General features: G+C 42.3%; 2 protein-coding genes across 4 annotated transcripts in view; both read right to left on the reverse strand.

The window, feature by feature from the left end:
* Positions 1 to 3,228: 3,228 nt before the first annotated feature.
* On the reverse strand, positions 3,229 to 7,504 carry TMEM35B (transmembrane protein 35B). 2 transcript variants are annotated; one of them, XM_081145692.1, is made up of 3 exons: positions 7,340 to 7,504; positions 5,817 to 5,997; positions 3,229 to 4,839 (listed from the first exon to the last, which is right to left on the reverse strand). In XM_081145692.1, the coding sequence occupies exons 1-3, from the start codon at positions 7,451 to 7,453 to the stop codon at positions 4,670 to 4,672; spliced, it is 465 nt and encodes a 154-aa protein (XP_081001818.1). In that variant the 5' UTR covers positions 7,454 to 7,504; the 3' UTR covers positions 3,229 to 4,669. The 2 variants fall into 2 exon arrangements, with proteins under 2 accessions (XP_081001818.1, XP_081001819.1); XM_081145693.1 differs by having other exon boundaries at positions 5,847 to 5,997; positions 7,340 to 7,482.
* A 2,317-nt stretch (positions 7,505 to 9,821) lies between these two features.
* ZMYM6 (zinc finger MYM-type containing 6) overlaps positions 9,822 to 19,313 on the reverse strand; it is a 30,112-nt gene continuing 20,620 nt past the window's right edge. For both annotated transcript variants that reach the window (XM_081145697.1, XM_081145696.1), the window contains 2 exons: positions 13,488 to 13,632; positions 9,822 to 11,779 (listed from right to left, as the gene is read on the reverse strand). In XM_081145697.1, coding sequence (XP_081001823.1) covers positions 9,948 to 11,779; positions 13,488 to 13,632 — 1,977 coding nt within the window. In that variant the 3' untranslated portion in view covers positions 9,822 to 9,947. The remainder of the gene's footprint in view (positions 11,780 to 13,487; positions 13,633 to 19,313) is intronic.

The raw sequence follows: 19,313 nt of genomic DNA on the forward strand, positions 1-19,313 counted from the left end.
TTTTAAGGACTTGGGTTTTACCCTAAGATATTTTTTTAATGTTGTTGTTTTTTCTGGTATCCAAAAGCTGGCAAAATCTAGGGAACACTCGTGTTCCAAAGAATGCTCTATCCCCATACTCCACAGCTACGGGGCTAGTATATGTGGTTGCATCCGAATTGGAATCTATCTAGGTCCTTCCAAAGAGCTTTCTCCAGCCAAACGTGCCACTGGGACGGTGGCTGGGGTGAAGCAGGCCAAGGTCTCTCTAGGAGGTGGCCAAGGAGGCCGCCTACCTCCCCCCCGCTCCCCTCACCCCAGGCAGCAGCTCAGTGCCCAGCAGTCCTAGAGGAAGCGGTGCTTGGAGAAGCAGATCAGCAGGTCCGGGCAGCTGTTGGACCTCAGCAGCGCCAGGCTGAGGGTGTGTGTGACGTCAGGAGTGAAGGCGGCTGCTGCCACCCATGACGCCCTCCTGCCCAGCCACCCAACGCACCAGCAGCAGGTGGTAGGGCGCCAGGCAGAGGGCAAAGATGAACAGAAGCCCCAGCACCCCGTTGCAGACCACGATGAAGGGAGCAGGGTCATCCCAGGGACGCTGCAGCTGCCAACACCCAGGTCCCCAACACTGCTACTCAGCTCAGATCTTGGGCTAGGGAAAGGAAGAGAGGTCACTGCAGAGGCTTATCACTCCCTCCAACCCTGATCCCCTCTTCCTCGGTCCTTGCTGGGAGGAGACACTAGAAGCAGGAAAATCCACGTGAGAGGGGGTGAGGATGAGCTCAGCCTCCGCCCAGCGGGGATGGAGAGGAGGGGATGGACTCCAGAGTTATTTGAAGTTGAGTGGGCTTGTTGACAAGCTGTGGGAAATAAAGAGGCAGATGTCCCAGATAGCTTGGAAATTTCCAACCTGGTGACTGGGAGGGTGGAGGTGCCCCTCACACAGGGAGCACGGTTCAGATCTGTGGGGGCACAGGCATGTGCAGTCAGTCCGGGTAAGGCTGAGCCACCTGGAAGTTGCAATGAAACAAGCAAGAATAGAGAGAACTCTTCCCAGAAAGAGCCCAGGCCATCCAGATCAGAGTGGGAGCCAGCAGGGCACAGATAGAGGACTGGTCTTGGGATGCACTGACCCAGGGGATAGGCCTCGGTACTGTGACCTCGGACTTGCCTTGGTGAAGGTCCTCTCCTGGGGCTTGCCTGGGGTACCTTGGCCAGAGCTGAAAAGATTTCACAACTCTCAGGCCTTCCAGCCTGTTCCCTACCCCACTGCCTTTTGACCACAAATTAGTCCTGGATCTGACTCAAAACACTGGACAGCAAAGCAAAAAGCACAGGCCCTGGAATCAAGCAGATTCTAGAGATGCACATTTATTTGCCATGTGACCTTGGGCAAATTACTCAGCTTCACGGAGCCTGTCTTCTCTGCTGTAAAATGGAGATTAAAATACCTACCTCACAGTGTTGTTGGGAGGATTATGAGAAAACATAAGTAAAACTCTGAGTGCTGTGGCTGACACTGGGGAGATACTTCATAACCATTAGCTGCCTTCCCTCTAGGCAGCACACAGATAACTGTACACCCACACAGGCACACAGTGTTAGACACAGCACCCCAAGCAAACAAAACAACACAGATACCTAGGCGCATTCCTCTTCCCTCCCCAAGGTGGGTAAGTGCACAAGCCAATGTTCTGTTCCTATTTTGGACACAGATGAACTCCTACGGTGTCCCAAAACTCTGTTCCTCTAATACCAAAATGTATGCTTTTGCCTTTGAACCTCTCAGGCTCCAGTCCTTTGTGGGACCCTGAGCGAGTGCATTCCTTTCTTGCCCTCTCTCTCAGCTCTGCCTACCATGGCTCTAGTCCCCAAATGCCCCACCCTGAACCTCCCTTTGCCATCCCACTAGATCAGTCCTCTCTTACCTCTCTCTGGGGCCTTGGGGACCTGGCTTTAAGGAACTGAGGCAGAACAGAATCCACTTCCACCCGCACATCCCAGACCCTCCGATCAACTGAGTAATCCCAGGACATGGCATGAAGATTGGGCCCAACAGCTGGAGGAGCTGGGGCCTACCTGTGGCAGCTGTGAGCTGGGTTTGTAGGGTACAACCAGGGCTCCAAGGGGAGTGTCATTGCAGGTCAAGAGGGCACAGGGAGGGAGGTAGAAAAGTATAAGGAGGCCCTGGCAGCTGAATGTCATGTGCTTACCTGGCCTAGGTTTCAGCTGTTTGGGGGGCGCATTTCCCAGAACCTGGCTTTTCCTTGGGCTGAGGAGCCATTTCTGTAGCTCAAGATACTCCTGCTGCTGTGAATCTCAACTGCTCCTCCACACCAGATGCCCAACCCATTCCTCTAGAACCCTGCCTTCTCCTCAGCTGCTGAGCGGGCCCTGTAGCAACTAATCAGCTTACAGGTCAAGCTTTGGTAAACAGGAACCCTCAAGCCTATGCCAGCTGAGAGGTTATACTCAAAGTCCTGGCCGGAGACAGCCTGGCTGTGGCATCCTGGAAGGGTGGAGACAGTAAGAGGCCAGGATTCTAGGGGCTCCAGGCCCTACTTTCATGGGCTTAAATTTTGCATGCAGAGGGACAATTCTAGAAAGCAAGGCAGACCTAATCACATTGGACAGATCACCCTGCGTACCCTCCAGTTGAAGAGGGCAGGGGTGCCATGCCTGCCCACTTCCAACTTTGGCAGCTGGTGCAGTGGAAATTGTGTGTTCTGGAGTCAATCAGGCTTTAATTCTAGTTTCAGATCTGACACATTGGCACTTAAGCTTTCTGAATCCATTTTCTCATCTGTACAAAAAAACAGGATTTAATAATAGCATTTACTGAACACTTATTATGTGCTAGGCACTACTGTAAGCACTTTAACCCACCAAATCCCCACAGCAACTCTATGAAGTATTTACCATTATTAAACATATTCTGCAAATGAGCTAGTAAGTGGCAGAAACCATTTTCTACCCCCTCCCTTGCTGACCACTCTGGTAAATCTTAACTAATTTAAGTCCATCGTGGGAAGTCCGTTCTCCTTGCTAGTAATTGGCCCAGGAATGAAAACGTGACATACTTCTGACCAGTGGGATGTGAGGGGAAATCTAGGGGTCTGCTAAGAGAGCTTTCCTCTTTCTTTCCACCTTTGGATGTTATGTGCAAATGTGCACTCTGGAGCTGCTGCAACTATTCTGCAACCCTGAGGACAGAAGCCAATAGATTGAAAACAGCAGAGCAAAGAGTTGGAAAAAACGTCAATCTTTAATGTCATCATAAGGCAGCCAAACTACCCAACACTGAAACTGAAGCTATGTTATTTCTGGACCTCTTATGTGAGTGAAAGCTTCCTTATTGTTTTGATACTCTATATATGTAGTGTGTGTATACTACTACATATATATGTACTAATACAGTAGATATTTATATTTTTGTATGTGTGTGTATGGTGAAGATGGTTGGTAATGTGACAGAAGGTACCCTAACATGGTTACTTTTTTAAAAATATATGTTTTTATTGATTTTGGGGAGAGGAAGGCAGAGGGAGACAAATAGAAACATCGATGAGAGAGAAACATCGATTGGCGGCCTCCTGCACACCCTCTACTGGGGAGTGAGCCCGAAACCTGGGCCTGTGCCCTGACCGGGAATCAAACCAGCGACCTCCTGGTGCATGGGGCAACACTCAACCAACTGAACCACGCTGGCCAACATGGTCACTTTTCCTTGAGAATTGCCAGACACACACACACATCTTTCTGCATCCCTGGGGCCTCTGGGATTCATCCCAGGCTTCCGGCACTGCTTTAACAGGCAGCATCCCTTGGAGTTGACTGTCCCCTGCCTCCACACAGGTGTCTGAGCAGCACTGCACTGAGTGCCCCACCTCACCACCAGAGGCTGGCAGTTCAGGTCCTGTAAAATAATAACTCAATGCCCATCTGTATTAGCTTTGCAAATCTAAAGTGCCCAAGATAAAAAGAAATAGGAGGGAATACTCCATGTGGCTCAAAAGGGAGCAGGCAGAAGCAGGCACTGTACTCGGCCACACTCAATGTGTAAGCAATAAAAACCTTAAAAACATGCATGCCTTTTGAACCAGCACCTTCACTTCTAGGGAAAGAAAATAAGTATGCGAAGGTGATTTACTGTGAGGTTTACAATAGCAAAAAATTTGGAACAATCCAAATGTTCCTCAGTGGGGGCCTGAGTAAAAACATTACAATACATCCTTACAATGGAACACTACACAGCCATTAACACCAACAAGGTAAAACAGACATGGAATGCTGTTACAGTATATCAGCTTTAAAAAGCAGGTAGTGAAATAGCACATATGGTCTCATGTTCATTTTTAAAAATCTGTATAAAGGCATACGAAAAAGTTGAAAGGTACAGTTACACAAAGGAATTGAAAATAGTTATTTTGGGGGCATTAAAATTTGGGGAGATTTAAATGTCTTTTCTGCTTATTTTCTATTTTCATGTGACACGAGGAATGCTAGTAAAAGTCAAAAAAGAACAGATATCTAAGAGAGAAAGCAGGGCCAGGTAGACAAGATGTCTATTTCAACACTGGCCGTGTTTTGACCCTGGATGCACTGTATTGGTAACAAGGTGATAGATTCTGTGTCCCTCCGTGTTCCTGCTGTGACAGTGACATGGCACAGAGAGGCAAGAGGCATGCTACTCTCAGGATCCCTTGACTGTACTTGGAATCTTCTTCCTAGTGGGTCTGACCACCTTCTCAGTTTTGACTAAGAACTGGCAGATATCCAGCAGCACCAGGAGCATCAGGCAGACGACAGCCGGGATGCAGGTGTCCAGTGACTCTTTCAGAGATACCAAAGTGAAGATGGACCCTGGAATGGAAAGTCAGGTCTCTGAGGCTCCCTGGGGACACCCAGGAGAGCTCAGGGCTCTCCAGCCTAGGCTGACCCACTCCAGTTCAAGTCCTTCCATTAAGTACCCCCTCCTACATACCCGAAACCAGGTGCACTTGTCTCCCTGGCCTGCCAGAGAAAACAGGACCAGGAATCAGAAGCTTTTTGAACTAATATAACCCCTCTCAGAGAGCAAGAAAGAAACAGGGACAATCCAGACAAATAGGGCAGGGAGGTGGCTAGATAGGCATTTTGAAACAAATCCTCCCTGTACCTATTCTTTTCTTAATCCTGTTGGAGGGAAAAAGGCCCAGAGGGTTGGTGGTGGAAGTGAAGGGAAGACCTGAAAATGAGGGAAGCTCCAGATACAGAAAGAAAGCCTGGGGGAAGGGTGGTAGTGGTGGCAGCAATGGCGATACAAGGCCAGCGGGTATAGAAGAGCCTGAAGACGTCTGGCCTTTGAAGCAGCAGCTGTCCCTGTACATCAGCAGTCCTGTGGGCAGAGCTGCTGCTATGAGGGGTGCCCTCCAGGACTTCTTGCCCCAGGGAAATTCTCTGCCTTTCTATTCAGGGGGCTTAGCTTCTTCGTTCCCAATTGCCAGACACATAGGTCAAGTGGCAGCTGCTACTCTATCCACTCATCTCAGGGGTGGGATGGGGAGAGCAGTAGAGGCTTTTGGGTTACATTATAACACATCCTTATGAAATACCAGGCAACCAATAGAACTGATGAGGTAGAAGGTACAGTTGACATAAAATAGTGTTACAATATATTAAGTTTGAAAAGCACCTGTCCTAGTCTGAACACCATGGACACTGCAGCACAGCAGGAAGTGTTCCTGGTTCCAGAGAAAAAGAGGGTGGCAACAGTAAAGGGGAACGGAGGAACAGCCAGGTCTCCCCATCACCCACCCCAAGAAGTCCTCCTTTCCCCTGCTCAGGTGGACCCCCCTTACCCATCATGAGCACGATCAAAAGAAAGTTACTAATCTCTTGCAGCAGCGGTGGGCCCAGGGCCAGCAGCAACCCAGCCAGCAGTTCCAGCCAGCCTACAGCCACTTGGTAGCTCACGGGATCTGGCTGGTAGCCGAACACCTTCAACGGGAACACCTCAGCAAACTGCACGAACAGGGCTTTCTAGGGGTGGCAAGAAATGCCTGTCAGCAACTCACCAAGGGTCCACTGCCCAGGCTCTCCACAGGGGCACTTGGTGCCTACGTCAACTCCCCCATCAAAGGAGCTACTACTGTAGATCAGGTCCAGGGCTGAGGTCAGCCTGGAAAGGAGAGAGCTTCCGGGGGGGGGGGGGGGGGGCTGAGCTCTGGAATCAATAAACAGGCTTCATGGTTTCAGAAGGGCTGGATGGTGATGCAGAGATGGACTGATTTTCTCAGTGGACTCTCACCAGCCCCAAATTCCAGTAAGAGGGTGCAAGGCCCTGGGAGCTCCATCCACAGCTTCTCTTTATGCCTGGCCTGGCCTCTCTTCAAGTACTATGCAGGGAACATTCGGAGTTGGGAGACCGATGAAAGGGCAGACTGTTGCTCATTAAACAGATTCCACTTTCTACATCGTATGCTGGTGCCCCGATCCCACTGCAGTAGACACAAGGGGAGTTGAGGGGGCTCAAAATGACTCATCTTGCTGAGTCAGGCTCCGACCTGGGCCAAATGACAATTTCATCCAGATCTCCGGCGGCTGCCTTTTCCTGCTCCTTCACCTCAGCTCTACCTCCCCTCCTGGGCAACACAAGGAGGAAGCTCTAAGCTGCCTGGCTCTGGGGATGGCCTTGCCCAAACCCACCACCTTAAGCCAGGAAAGAAGAGGAGAATCCAGGCCTGGGAGAGGGAGCTGGCAGGGGTCTCCAAGTCTGGCTTGTTTGAGAGGCGTGCAGGATTGGTGGGCGTAAGAACACCAGAGCTTTCCCCAGTCTAGAACTAGACAGAAAGCCTAGGGGCGGCTTCCAGGCCTCCCTCTCTGGCTCCATTCTCCAGAAAGGGGCTCTCTGGATTCCAAGTTAAGACCGTGTGTAGTTTGGGTCCTACTTCCTGACTAGCTGTGTCACCTTTACAACACACACTTCACCTTCAGGGCAGGTTTCCTACCCTGCCAAATGGGGAGTAATAAACCCCTGCCTCAAGAAGCTCCCAAGAACTCAAGCCAAGGAAGGAGGGGGAGGGAGCAGGGAAGGTGCTGTGCCCCTTTTCCACCCCATCTTTCTCCCCCACGGCCGGAGCAGTCCCGCGGCTCCAGATTTGCCTAGGCCACCAATGCTCGGCGGGAAGAGGCCTTCCCGACCCCTTCCAACTACCGAAACTCCCCAGGAAGGCGTGCGCATCCAAGTTAAGGGCCTGGCGCTCTTCCCCCAGCTCTAGCGCTGGCCCGACTGCAGGCGGGAGCGGAGCGGGGCGGGGCGTCCGGGGCGCGCCGGGGTAACCTCTGGGGCCCCTCCGCCCGCGGCCCACGCCACGCCGCTCACCATCTGCTGCGACGTGGGAGCCGAGATCTGCTCCGAGAGCTTGGCCGCCCCCGTGAGCGCGAAGAAGCCGCCCAGCAGGACGCGCAGAGCGGCGAGCAGGAGCGCCATGGCCATGGCCGCGCGGGGCCCTCGGGGAGGGCGGGCGCACCGGCCGAAAGCCCGCCCCGCCTCGGGTTCGCTTCCTCCCGCCCCGGTCGCCGGAGCGCGCTGGCCCGGCTCTCTCTCCTCCTCTTCAGGGGTGTTGCCACCCTCTTTTGCCCCAGTACGGGTGGGGGGGTGGACAGACATGGCGTTTGTCTCAGATGGGGTCACTGAGGCCCACTGGCTCTTAAGTGACTAAATGGACCCCACTGAATTTGGGGGGGGAAATCTTGTCTCCCAGTCAGTAGGGACGGAGTGGAGGCCAACATGGGTATCTGGACGTGGCCTGCAGAACAGCTCCGTTAGAACCAGAAGACCAGGGCTTCATACCTGCCCGCCTGCGCCACCCGAGCTCTGAGACCTGAGCTGTCCCCTAACCTCGGCGGGCCTCAGTATCTGCTTCTGTAAACTGGGATAACGCTGCATCGGTCCTCCTGAATCTGTAAGAGGCCTAGCACAATGCCTGGCACATGCATGAGCTCAAAGTTATTTGCAAATTAGCCTAATTTATTAAATTATTAGTGATAAATCAATAGTCATTATAAAATAAATTGTTCTTTTGTATCTTTGCCTGAAACATTTTTTTCTCTAGTTTCTCTCAACTGAAATTAAGAGTTAAAAGATGTTTGAAAATTCAGATACTTGTGATACAGGAGGCAGTTAAGACAGGAGTGAGCAGAGTAGGAATGATAGATAGGCCAGGTACAGAAGGTCACCAGGGGGGAAAGCCCTGCATGCCTAGCAGTGGACAACTGTAAGGTGGGACCTTGCCCCCAGGGTGACCTTTCCTCCCCTAGCATATCTCTGGTCACCTGGTTTAGACCCCCTGACCTTTCTATCAATGGCCATGCAGTCCGGACCCTCCCCTGACCTTTCCTCCTGTCCCAATGTCCCTAATCCTGTGGTATATACTTCCTTAGAGGAACCAGGGGGCCGGAATATAGCCTCATGTGACTCCCTTGCACCACCACTCCCTTAAGCAATAAGCCCTCAGGACAATAAGGGTCTGATCCAAATGAAATAATCTTAGGAACAAAGCCTTGGGTCTGTTGACCACAGAGACAGTGTTTTGGTCAAACTATAGATAACATCTAGACCTCAGTTGTTTCAGCTCCAGGCCCAGAAAAGCAGCAAGGCCAAGCAGGGCAACACCATGGGCTGACAGCAGGACCAACTTCGATGCCTAATGATCCCTGCTCTGGCGCCAGTCAGTGGAGACTACAACCCTGAGGAGACATACTTGGAAAAGCTGATACTCTATTGAGATCCTTTCCCAAGACCCTCCAGATAAAAATCCTCAAGGCAAAGGACTCAGGGTTCAGTTTCTCACTCACTTGCCCTTGCCCACCCCACCCCACTTCCACCCCCGCCCCAGGTCTTCCCCAGGCCAGTTTTCTTTGCCTTTCTCTCAAACTCCAAGGGCGCTTCTTTTGCCTCTGTAACTTGCCTCCAGAGTCCACACAGCCTAGCTGGCTCACTTCGTTTACCCCGTGACTTTCTAAATAAACTTTCATTTGTATTTGAGTTCCTTGGCTCTGAATTCTTTTCTTAGCCTAACTAAAGGACCGAAGTCTAACATTTGGTGCCTTTGCTGTTAATACTTACAGCTGTCGGAAGACAGGCTTTCACAGCTGGCCCATCTGATCTTAACTGGAAATCTGTCTAGATCTGGATGGGCAAACTGGACCAAATTTGTCTGTTTTGTTTTGGTTTTTACTCCCTCTTCTTCCCCCAGCTAACAATGTTTACCAGTTTTAATAATAAAATTTTTAAAGGCAGCTTTCATGACACAGGAAATTTATATGAATTCATATTTCAATGTTCATAAAGTTTTATTGAAACACAGCCACACTTATTTGTCTGTGTATTGTCTACAGTTGCTTTTAAGCTGCAACCACAGAACTGAGTACTGTAGTTGCCATCAGTGGCCTGCAAAGCCTGAACTATTCAATATCTGGCCCTTTATGAAAAAGGTTTGCCAAACCCTGGTCTAGTGGGCCAGAGAGGCCCCTTACAGGGGTCTCAAACTCTCCTGCTGCTTTCATTTCCTGTTAGCCAAGCTCCTTAGATCTTTTTTTCTACCTACCCACAACCTGCTATAATAAGAGGCAGGGTGGCTAAAGACTAACATGTCCCACATGCTTCTAAAGGCCAAGCAGTTTCAACATCCAGGTGTGCTTTTTATTACATTATAAATTGGACCTTTCATTACCTACATCTTTATCACTAATCTAAATTATTTGATCAACCAATAAAATAGCTAAATTCTCTACCTTGGGCTCTTAAAATGATATACAATTATGTATAAATGTATAATGATTAAATTCCTCAACAAAAAGAGAAAAGTTATTAAAACATTTAATCACTGAAAACACACAATCACATTAGGAAATTATATTTTAGGATACTTATCCCATACAAAATTTAACACAAAATTACAGAATTTGATAAGCAATATATACATTTACTATTCTTTCTCCTTTACTAATTTTTCTATCCTTGGAATTAAAGATGTGACTGCAAGTCTTAGGGCAGGGCCAGAAACCAACAGATTTCTTTGTTTTGACTCAGTCAAAGCTGAAAATGTAGCATCACATAAATAAATGTTTGAAAAAGGCAATAAAAATTTCATTGCCCTTTCATGGAGTTCTGGGTAACTTGTCTTTGCTTTTATCCAAAACTGGGTTACAGACATTGATTTAAATACCGATTGTAAACCTAAATCCGAAGATAACTGTGTGAGTTTTTCTTCTTCAAAGTCCTTGAGATTACTATTTTGGTGATTCATAAAAGGGTTAATTATCCACAAATTTCCAGAACGCAGGTCTTCTTCTGGTGGATAACAGTCATTGAACATTTGAGAAAGTCCTTCCAGGTGCTGAAAGACAACACTTGCAGTGCTTCTCATATTTAAGCTGGGTAAGTTTGAGAATTCGGAAAATGAAGGGAACATGTCATAATCATTCTCTTGTGTACGCTTCAACCACGTTTTCAACTTTTCCTTAAATACATCCATTTTATTATACAAATTAAAAAGCGTAGTCATAGTTCCTTGGAGACTTAAATTTAGTTCATTTACAAGTGAAAAGATATCTGATAAATAGGCCAGCCTTGCAACCCATTCTTCATCAAGAAAATGCTTGGCCAAATCTGAATGCTTTTGATTTAAAAAAATTTCAATTTCATGTCGTAATTCAAATAATCTTGTTAAAATTCTCCCTCTCGATATCCATCGTACTTCAGCAGGAAGTGGTAAATTCACATTCTCGGACCCCATCTCTTCACACAAAATTGTTAACATACGTGAATTCAAAGCATTGCTCTTTATAAAACTTAAAATTTGCGCTGACTGCAAGAGAATTTCATGTAAGCATGGAGACAACTTTTCTGCTGCTAAATGTTCACGGTGAATAAAACAATGTGTAAATGCCAGTGTATTCATGGCAACTTCTTGAATTTTTGCCCTTAAATCAGAATACCTGCCAGTCATGCTTGCAGCCCCATCTGTACAGAAACCAACACAATGTTTCCAATTCAGAGATTTACTATGAATATATTTATTTATTCGTTCAAATAGTTCAAAACCAGTTACTTGAGAAGGCATTTCAATACAACATAATAATTCTTCTTTTATATCACTACAATCATTATCAATGAAACGAATATAGCACAAAAGAAGGGTGATGTTGGAGATTTCTGAAGACTCATCTATCTGAAGGGCAAACCACTTTGAGTCCCTGACTTTTTGAATCAGCTGATCTTCAATGTCTGCAGACAGTTCATCAATCCTGTGTCCAATTGTATTATTAGAAAGAGGGATGGTTTTCATTTTGTCTCCAGCACTTGAACCCAAAACTTCTGAACACATTTCTACTAAATATGGTTTAATTAACTCTTCAGCAATGGAGAATGGCTTCTTGCTGGCAGCAATTTGGAAAGCAATTAAATAAGAAGCTTTCACAAGTGACTTTTCAACTAGTAAACACTTTTTAAAAGAACTGTTTTGACATTCCATTTCAAGAGATTTTTGTTCAAAAAAATCTACTGGTTTGTTTTCTAATTCTGAATGCTTTGTCTTTAAATGATGAGAAAGATTTGCTGGCTTCATGTTTTCAGCAGGTAAGATTTCTCCACAAATGACACACTGTGGCCTTGGTAAACTTTCTTTTGATCCCGGATAGATAATAAAACCAACTTTTAAATATTCTGCATCATAAGTCTGGAAAAAACCTATTTTTGTTTTCTTTGCAGGTGGAGAATGAAGTTCCACATCACTTTTCCCATTAGGCATAGGTAAATCTGAATGAAATATTTGAGCCTCTGTTATTTTCAAGAATAAGCTATGTTATTTATGTTTTCCCCACACACATTTAAAATATATACTTTTTTACTATTTATCAAAGAAATATACTAAAGTTTAAACACAATCCATAATACTTCCATGATGCCATTGAAAACAGAATTTCTCCTTTGTCCAAAGGTTGGTAAGTGACTAAAGTAAAACTGTAAGCTGTGGTATGAGCAATGCTATATATTCAATAGAATTACTGAAATTAGGGCTGAAGTCCACAGAATATATCAATATATTAAGAATTAATTACTTCACTTTAAAAAGTTGAGGGGGAAAAAGAAAACAAATGTTGCAAAAAGTTAACATTTGGTGAATCTAGATGAAGGGTATATTGACATTCACTGTGCTATATTTTCAATCTTCCTGAATTTTCAAAATTTTTTAAATTAAAGTTGGGGGGAGGGTTAATTATTAGTTTTAATGCTCAGTGTTAGTGAGGGTGCAGAGAATGAATGCTCTCAAAATACTGATGGTTGGAGAATAAATTGATGTAACTTTTCAGGAGGGCAATTTTACAACATATATCAAAACTCTAGGATAGCTTTTGAACCTGTAATTCCACTCCTTAGAATTTATCCTAAGGATAAAATTAGACAAGTGTACAAAGATCCATTTATACAGCTTAACATTGTTTATACTATTAAAAAAAGAAGTAATCTGTCTAATCTTAGGGAAATGGATATGTTATATACACTGGAATCTATACACATCTGTTAAGAATCTCAATGTATATTTAAATTTATATTCACATAGAATGGTTTCTGATGCTATTCAAATAAAAATGTAATTTACAACAGTATATAGGAAACAACCCAATATTTAATAAAGAAAACTTTTTAAATGCATAAGCACACACATACCCACACATTTAGATATCCACAGATCCTTCACTACCTTCCACATGTGAATGTGTATGTAATATTAATTCATGTACACAGAGTGCATCACTTAACAGAAATATAGAGCAATCAAATTTACCGAGGAAGGAAAATGGGATTCTCAACTCCTATCAAAAGAAAGGCACCCTTCATAAAATCTCATGATTATTTTTTGACAGACTAAGTTTTTAAATATATTATACTCAATGAAGTAAAATTATCATTAAAAACAAAAATCAAAAACTGCTTTGGGCAGGGGTATGAAAGTAATTGAAATATAAGGTTAGTGGGATTAAAAGCTGTAACATGAATTGGAGCAACAGTTTACAGCCTTTTCAAGTATGAATTCAAATAATTTTCCTGATCTCCAACACCTCGGACATATAGTTACACTGTTAGTAACTGACAAATCAACTCATAGTGGTTAAAAAAAAAAAGAAACTAAGGTTAAATCACTAATGCTTTTAAAAAATCTATATTTAGTAATTATAATAGCTTATCTATACATTTGAAAAGCAGCAGTGTACACATGTAGGCGATGTTTGTCTACACCTAATGTTTTGTGTACATATGGATTCAATTTAGTAGTTACTAGTGTAAATGACAATAATTATAAAAGGAATAAATTACATGTTCAAAGTATATGGTCCAAGAATTAATGAAATATTTTCACATTTAAGAAATTGTCAATGACTTTTTTCCTTTTCTTAAAAACAAACAAACAAACAAAAACCCAGAAAACAAACTTTCTACATGTGGAAAGCACAAGGACACATACCTGTCTGACATTCCTTGTGTTGTATATGTGGTTTGCAAGAGATGGCCTTGGTCTGTGTGACGGGCTTGCACAATAATGCTTTGTTCTTTAAAAGCCTGGAAGGCTGGGAAGAAAGAAGTTTCATGGCATCTGTTGGTGTACTTCCCTAGTTAAAAACAAATTCAGAAGCCAAAGAGGGATTATTTTAGTATCTTATCACTGGCAATAATTGCTATCAACTGAAAGGTGGCATATGTCAAGAGAAATATAATTCCTCTAAAAGAGTGACTGCAATAAAGAAGTCACTATGGAAAACAGACACTGATTCCTAATTATTCTAATCAGTATTAGTTCTATTTACTGATTTTTAAAATTACTCTCCCTATAATAAGTACAATCAAAACAATGAAAACGATCTTTGCAGATTAGGACAACTGACTATTCAGAAAAATTAGATCTGACCTCAGACCAATGCAAAAATATATCCCATATCAATTAACAACCTCAACATGAAAAACACTAATTTTTAAATCACTGGAGAACTTCCAAATGACCAGAACAGGAAGCAAGTATTCTTAAATCAAACATGAGAGTTAAAAACAAAGCAGAAAAGACTGACATACTTGACTATGTTGAATTTTTTTGCAAAGGTCTTTATAAAACAAAGCTGAGCCCTGACCAGTGTGGCTCAGTTGGCTGGAACGTCATCCTGTACTGAAAGGTCATGGGTATAATTCCCATTCAGGGCACATACCCAAGTTGCAGGTTGCATCCCCGGTAAGGGTGCGGTCAGGAGGCAACCAATCAATGTTTCTCTCTCTCTCCCTCTCCCTTTCTCTCTCTAAAGTCAATAAAAAAACATCCTTAGGGACATCTGTAATATTTTAAACCAAAAAAAAATTTTTAAAAAAATCCGTGAGGATTTAAAAAAAAAACAAAAAAACAAAGTTGAAGGATAAGCAACAGAGTGGGAGAATGTACTTAAAACATGTTTTTCATTCAGTTAATATTTACTGAATGTTTACTACAAGCCAGGCACTGTTCTAAACCCCGAGGATATAGCAGAAAACAAGACAAAGTCTTGCTCTCACAGGCCTTACATTCTAGAGGGAGGCCCGGATGATAAACAAGTAAAATATATAATACATAGGTAATGATAAGTGCTACAAAAGAAAGCAGGGTAAGGGAGTGGAGAGTGAATGTGTGGAGGAAGGGTAATTTTGGAGTAAACATTTGAGCAGAGACTTGAATATTCAAAAGAGCAAGCCTCGCAAAGGCCTAAGGTCAGAGGATTCTATTGTAGGTGCAAAGGGATTGTAGGCGCAAAATCAGTGAAGGGGGAAAAGAGCTTGGCCTGCTTTAGGAATATCAAGAAGAACAAGGCTGAAATAAGTAAGCAGGGGCTAGAATGATACATTTGGAGAGGTAGGCAGAAGCCAAATTGTATAGGATCTGGAAGGTCTAAGTTTAAAAAAAGAATTAGGGCTGTGTTCTAAGTGCGATAAACAGCCACTGGAGGTTATATTTAAATTTACTTTTAAAATAGATAATAGATGCAATAATTTTGAGTTATGCAGTAATTCTAAAGGTATAAAAGTGTATGCATAAAAAGTAAGTTTTCCATGCTTGTCTGCCATCTATCCAGATTCTACCTTGAACACAACCACTCCTCTCAATTTCTTATACATTCTTCCAGAGATGGTCTATGTCAGCGATTTTTAAGCAGTGTGCCACAGGAATTTTTAAAACATACAATACCTGACTATTTAGTCCGGGGTACTGACCTCTTTTCCCTTAGACTGTTGAATAAAACAGCCATTGTTGAATGACAACAGCCAGCATGACAATAACTGTCTGATGTGAGTGAATAAAAATTATACCTATTTTTTGTCAGATCAGCAAAAAATGTATTTTTCAGTGTGCTGCAGAATTTTAGTAATTAATGTATGTGTGCCATGAAATGAGAAAGGTTGAAAATCGCTGGTCTATGGAATTAATAAGTTGCTCCTGAATACAAGCGGTCATATTATTAGTAAGGTTCTGCACCTTGCACGGTCATTTAGCAAGCTATCTTGGAAGTGTATTTACATAACTTTGTATAAAGTTGCCTCCTAAGGGCTTTTATACACTGAATGTACGTCGGGGAATCTGAAGTGTCTCTGCTGCTGTACATTTAAATGTTACAAATCTTTTGCTGTTATAAACAATGCTGTAATAAATATCCTTACACATAAATTAATTCTACATGTGCTATTATATCTATATAATAAGGTCTTACAAGTGCTGTTTGGTGGGTCAAATATATATTAAAATCTGTATGTGACAGACTTTAATTATGATGGTATCGCCAAACTGCTTTCCATAGAAGTCAATCAAATTAAACCACCTTCGGCAATGCATGTGAGCCTCTTTCCTAGCACTCTAGCCCAGCGATTTCCAGCCTTTTTCATCTCACGGCACACATAAACTAATTACTAAAATTCTGTGGCATACCAAAAACTCTATTTTTTGCCGATCTAACAAAAAAATTTTGATTCATTCACACCGGACAGCTATTGTTCTGCTGGCTGTTGTCATTTTCTTATTTGACAACCTGAGGGAAAGGAGGTCAGTGCCCCTGACTAAACAGCCATGTACTGCATGTTTGAAAAATCCCTGCACACACCAGTGTGCCAGGACACGACAACTGAAAATCACTGCTCTAGTCAACACATTATCAAACTTTTTGCTATTTCTCAGTTAAGTGAAAAATTATTTAATAATGGTATCGTCAGCTATTTTTCATGGTTAAGCATTATTTGTATTTCCTCTTCTGTGAACTGTCTATTCATATCCTTTGCCTAGTTTTCCTTCATCTCTTTAAAAAATTCTATGCATATATATATATATATATATTTTAAATATATCTTTATTGATTTCAGAGAGAGGAAAGGAGAGGGGGAGAGATAGAAACATCAATGATGAGAGAGTCATTGATCGAGCCCGCAACTGGGCATGTGCCCTGACCAGGAATCGAACCCCGATCGCCTGGATCCTAGGTCGACGCTCAACTGCTGAGCCATGCCCGACCGGGCTATGCATATTTTTTTAACGGGTAATGTAACATGTGACATAAAACTCAAAATTCAAATAGTAAACAATAAAAAAAGAATTCTCCCTCTTCAAATTCTCCCTCAGTTATTCAGTTCTCCACAGAGGCACCACCATTATCTATCTATTTCTTGGCTGCCTTCCAGAGATGTTCTATATATATGTACAGGCATGTGTTTTATCTGTTATTTAAATAGAAATGGCAGCGTGCTATACAATTTTACATCTTTTTTTCACTCACAGGTAAGACTGCTCTATGTCTGTACATATAGAGCTGCCTCATTCTTTTTTAACTGCATGGTATTCCACTGTATGGATATAACATATTTAACTATAGTCCCAACAGAGCCACTGTGTATGCTTGTGCAGGGGACTCCACTTGCTAGGCCATGTGACTAAGTGTGCGATTGGAGAGGGGTGCATTTCAGGCTCTACCCACGTAGGGCTATTTTTTTTCTAACTAATACAATAACTCAGAATGAATCCACAGTGGCCCTGATCACTGGTAAAATAATTAGGTTGTTTTCAAGTTTTCATTACTATGAACAATGCTGCAATTATTATCCGTGCACATCCTTCATTTCCTAAGTGTGTGAAAATATATCTGAAGGATAAATTCCTAAAAGTTGAGTTCCTGAGTAAAACGCTATTTACATTTTAACAAGTTTTAACTAAATTGCCCTCTGTAGCGGTTTTACCAACTGCTACTGGCAATATGTAAAAATGCCATAACAGTGCTATCCATCATACTTTTCTTTGCCAATCTGATAAAACTGTAGTTCGAACTGGCATTTCTCTAATTTTAAAGTTGAATATCTTTGCATATTTCTAAGAACTATTTTTTATTCCCAAGTCTATAATCATACTTCTGCCCATTCTACCAATGGAAAAAGGGTCTTTTTAATGATTCATAAGGCTCTTTACATATAAAAAGAAAAAACTAGCCTTTAATAACATGAATTGCAATCTTTTCATTTTTTTCATTTGCCTTTCGACTTTGAAATGTAGTTGAATTTCCCTAACAAATGTTTTATGGCTTCTGGGTTTTTGTGGAATATTTAGACTTTCCCCATTTTTGCATTAAAATTCTTTCCTATATGTTTTCCTAGTACTTTTAGTATTTTTTTTACATTTAAGTCTTTTCTCCATCTGGTTTTCATTTTGGTTTAACTTGTGTGGCAGAAACCCAACTGTTACTTTTTTCCCATATCTACTGCGTTGTCACAATACTATTTATTGAATAATCTAGATTTTTTTCTACTGATCTGAAATGCCAATTTTATTATTTGTAAATTCCCATATATATTTTGATCTATTTCTGGACTTTCTTTCTACTGAGTCTGATCATCTATTCACGGCTTCAGTATCAGTTTTTTTAACTATGTAGAGCTTTATAAAATTTGTCGTTTTCCTGTAATTTTGGAAACTAGCTTTTCCCTCACCTTTATTCTTCTTTTTCAGAATTTCACTGAAGGTGACTAAGCAGTGGAGCCACACAAACTGATTTAGATCACTGCAATAATCCAGAAGAAAGATGATGGTGGCCAAAACTAAGGAGGCAGCCAGTAAGGAACACTGGAGAGGACGTCTGGGAGGAATAAAAGGGTCCTGCCTTAGACATATTGATTGAGAGAGCTATTAATCACCTAAGGTAATTAATCATCTAAATGTCCAGTAGGCAGTTGGATACATGAATCTGGAACCCAGAGGTCAGAGCAAAAGAAATAAAACTGGAATTGGCCACCATCTAGGTGCTGTTTAAAACCACAGGACTGTATGAGTTACCTAGGAAGCAGAGGTGAAGAGCTGAAACAGAGACGTATGGCCTGCGAAGTTTAAAATATTTACTATCTAGACCTTTATACAAAAAGTCTGCTGACCTTTGTGGATTTTCTTCTTTGTACTTTCCTGTATCTTACTGAGACCATTTAAATAACCTGAAAGAAATTCACACTAAAGTCCCACAGAAACAAAGAAAAAATTCTAAAACTACCATTTTTTTAAAAAAATCAGAGTACTACACTATTTGTTATTATTCTTTTTTTGACCAAACTGAAAATATTAATCAGAGCTATTCCGTAACACAGTTTAAATGACTGGTTAAAGTGAACTACAGAAGGATTCCACATAGGGAAAACATATACAGGGTGGGGAAAAAGTAGGTTTACAGTTGTGAGTACACCAAACACAGAATTTATTCTTGTATTATTAATTAATTACTGTCTGACTTTCCATACAAACAACTGTAAGCCTACTTTTGCCCCACCCTGTATACAGCAGTCACATTTAATATGAGGGCTATGTCCCTGAAAACCCTAAATAACTCACAACTAACACAATTCAAGACTAACTGTCCCATACAGATCAAGTAGAGGAGGGCTGCCTTCTCAGAGCACATAAGCCTTCAATCAATATAGAATATTTTCATAATACATATTAACAATAGTTATTAATATAAAATACTTTAATTCTATAGTGATATGGTTAATAATAAAATTATTAATTCTATAACAGTGATTTATTAATCATGTGATTTTAAAATATAATTTAATATATAGTATATAATATACAACTACAAAGTTAATTTAATGAGTCCTAATGCAGTATACTGGCTGAAAGTAATTAAGTGAAAGTTATCATTAGCATCTTCCAATAATGCAAATAATGGGAAAGTTAACAGATATCAAAGTAGGACAAGCTTTCTCTCTATTATGGTGAAGGGTGGTCTGATTCCCTGAAAGACTTCTGCTAAAGAAT

This window comes from Miniopterus schreibersii (genome assembly GCF_964146895.1).
Source record: "Miniopterus schreibersii genome assembly, chromosome: 8".
Lineage (NCBI taxonomy): Eukaryota > Metazoa > Chordata > Mammalia > Chiroptera > Miniopteridae > Miniopterus > Miniopterus schreibersii.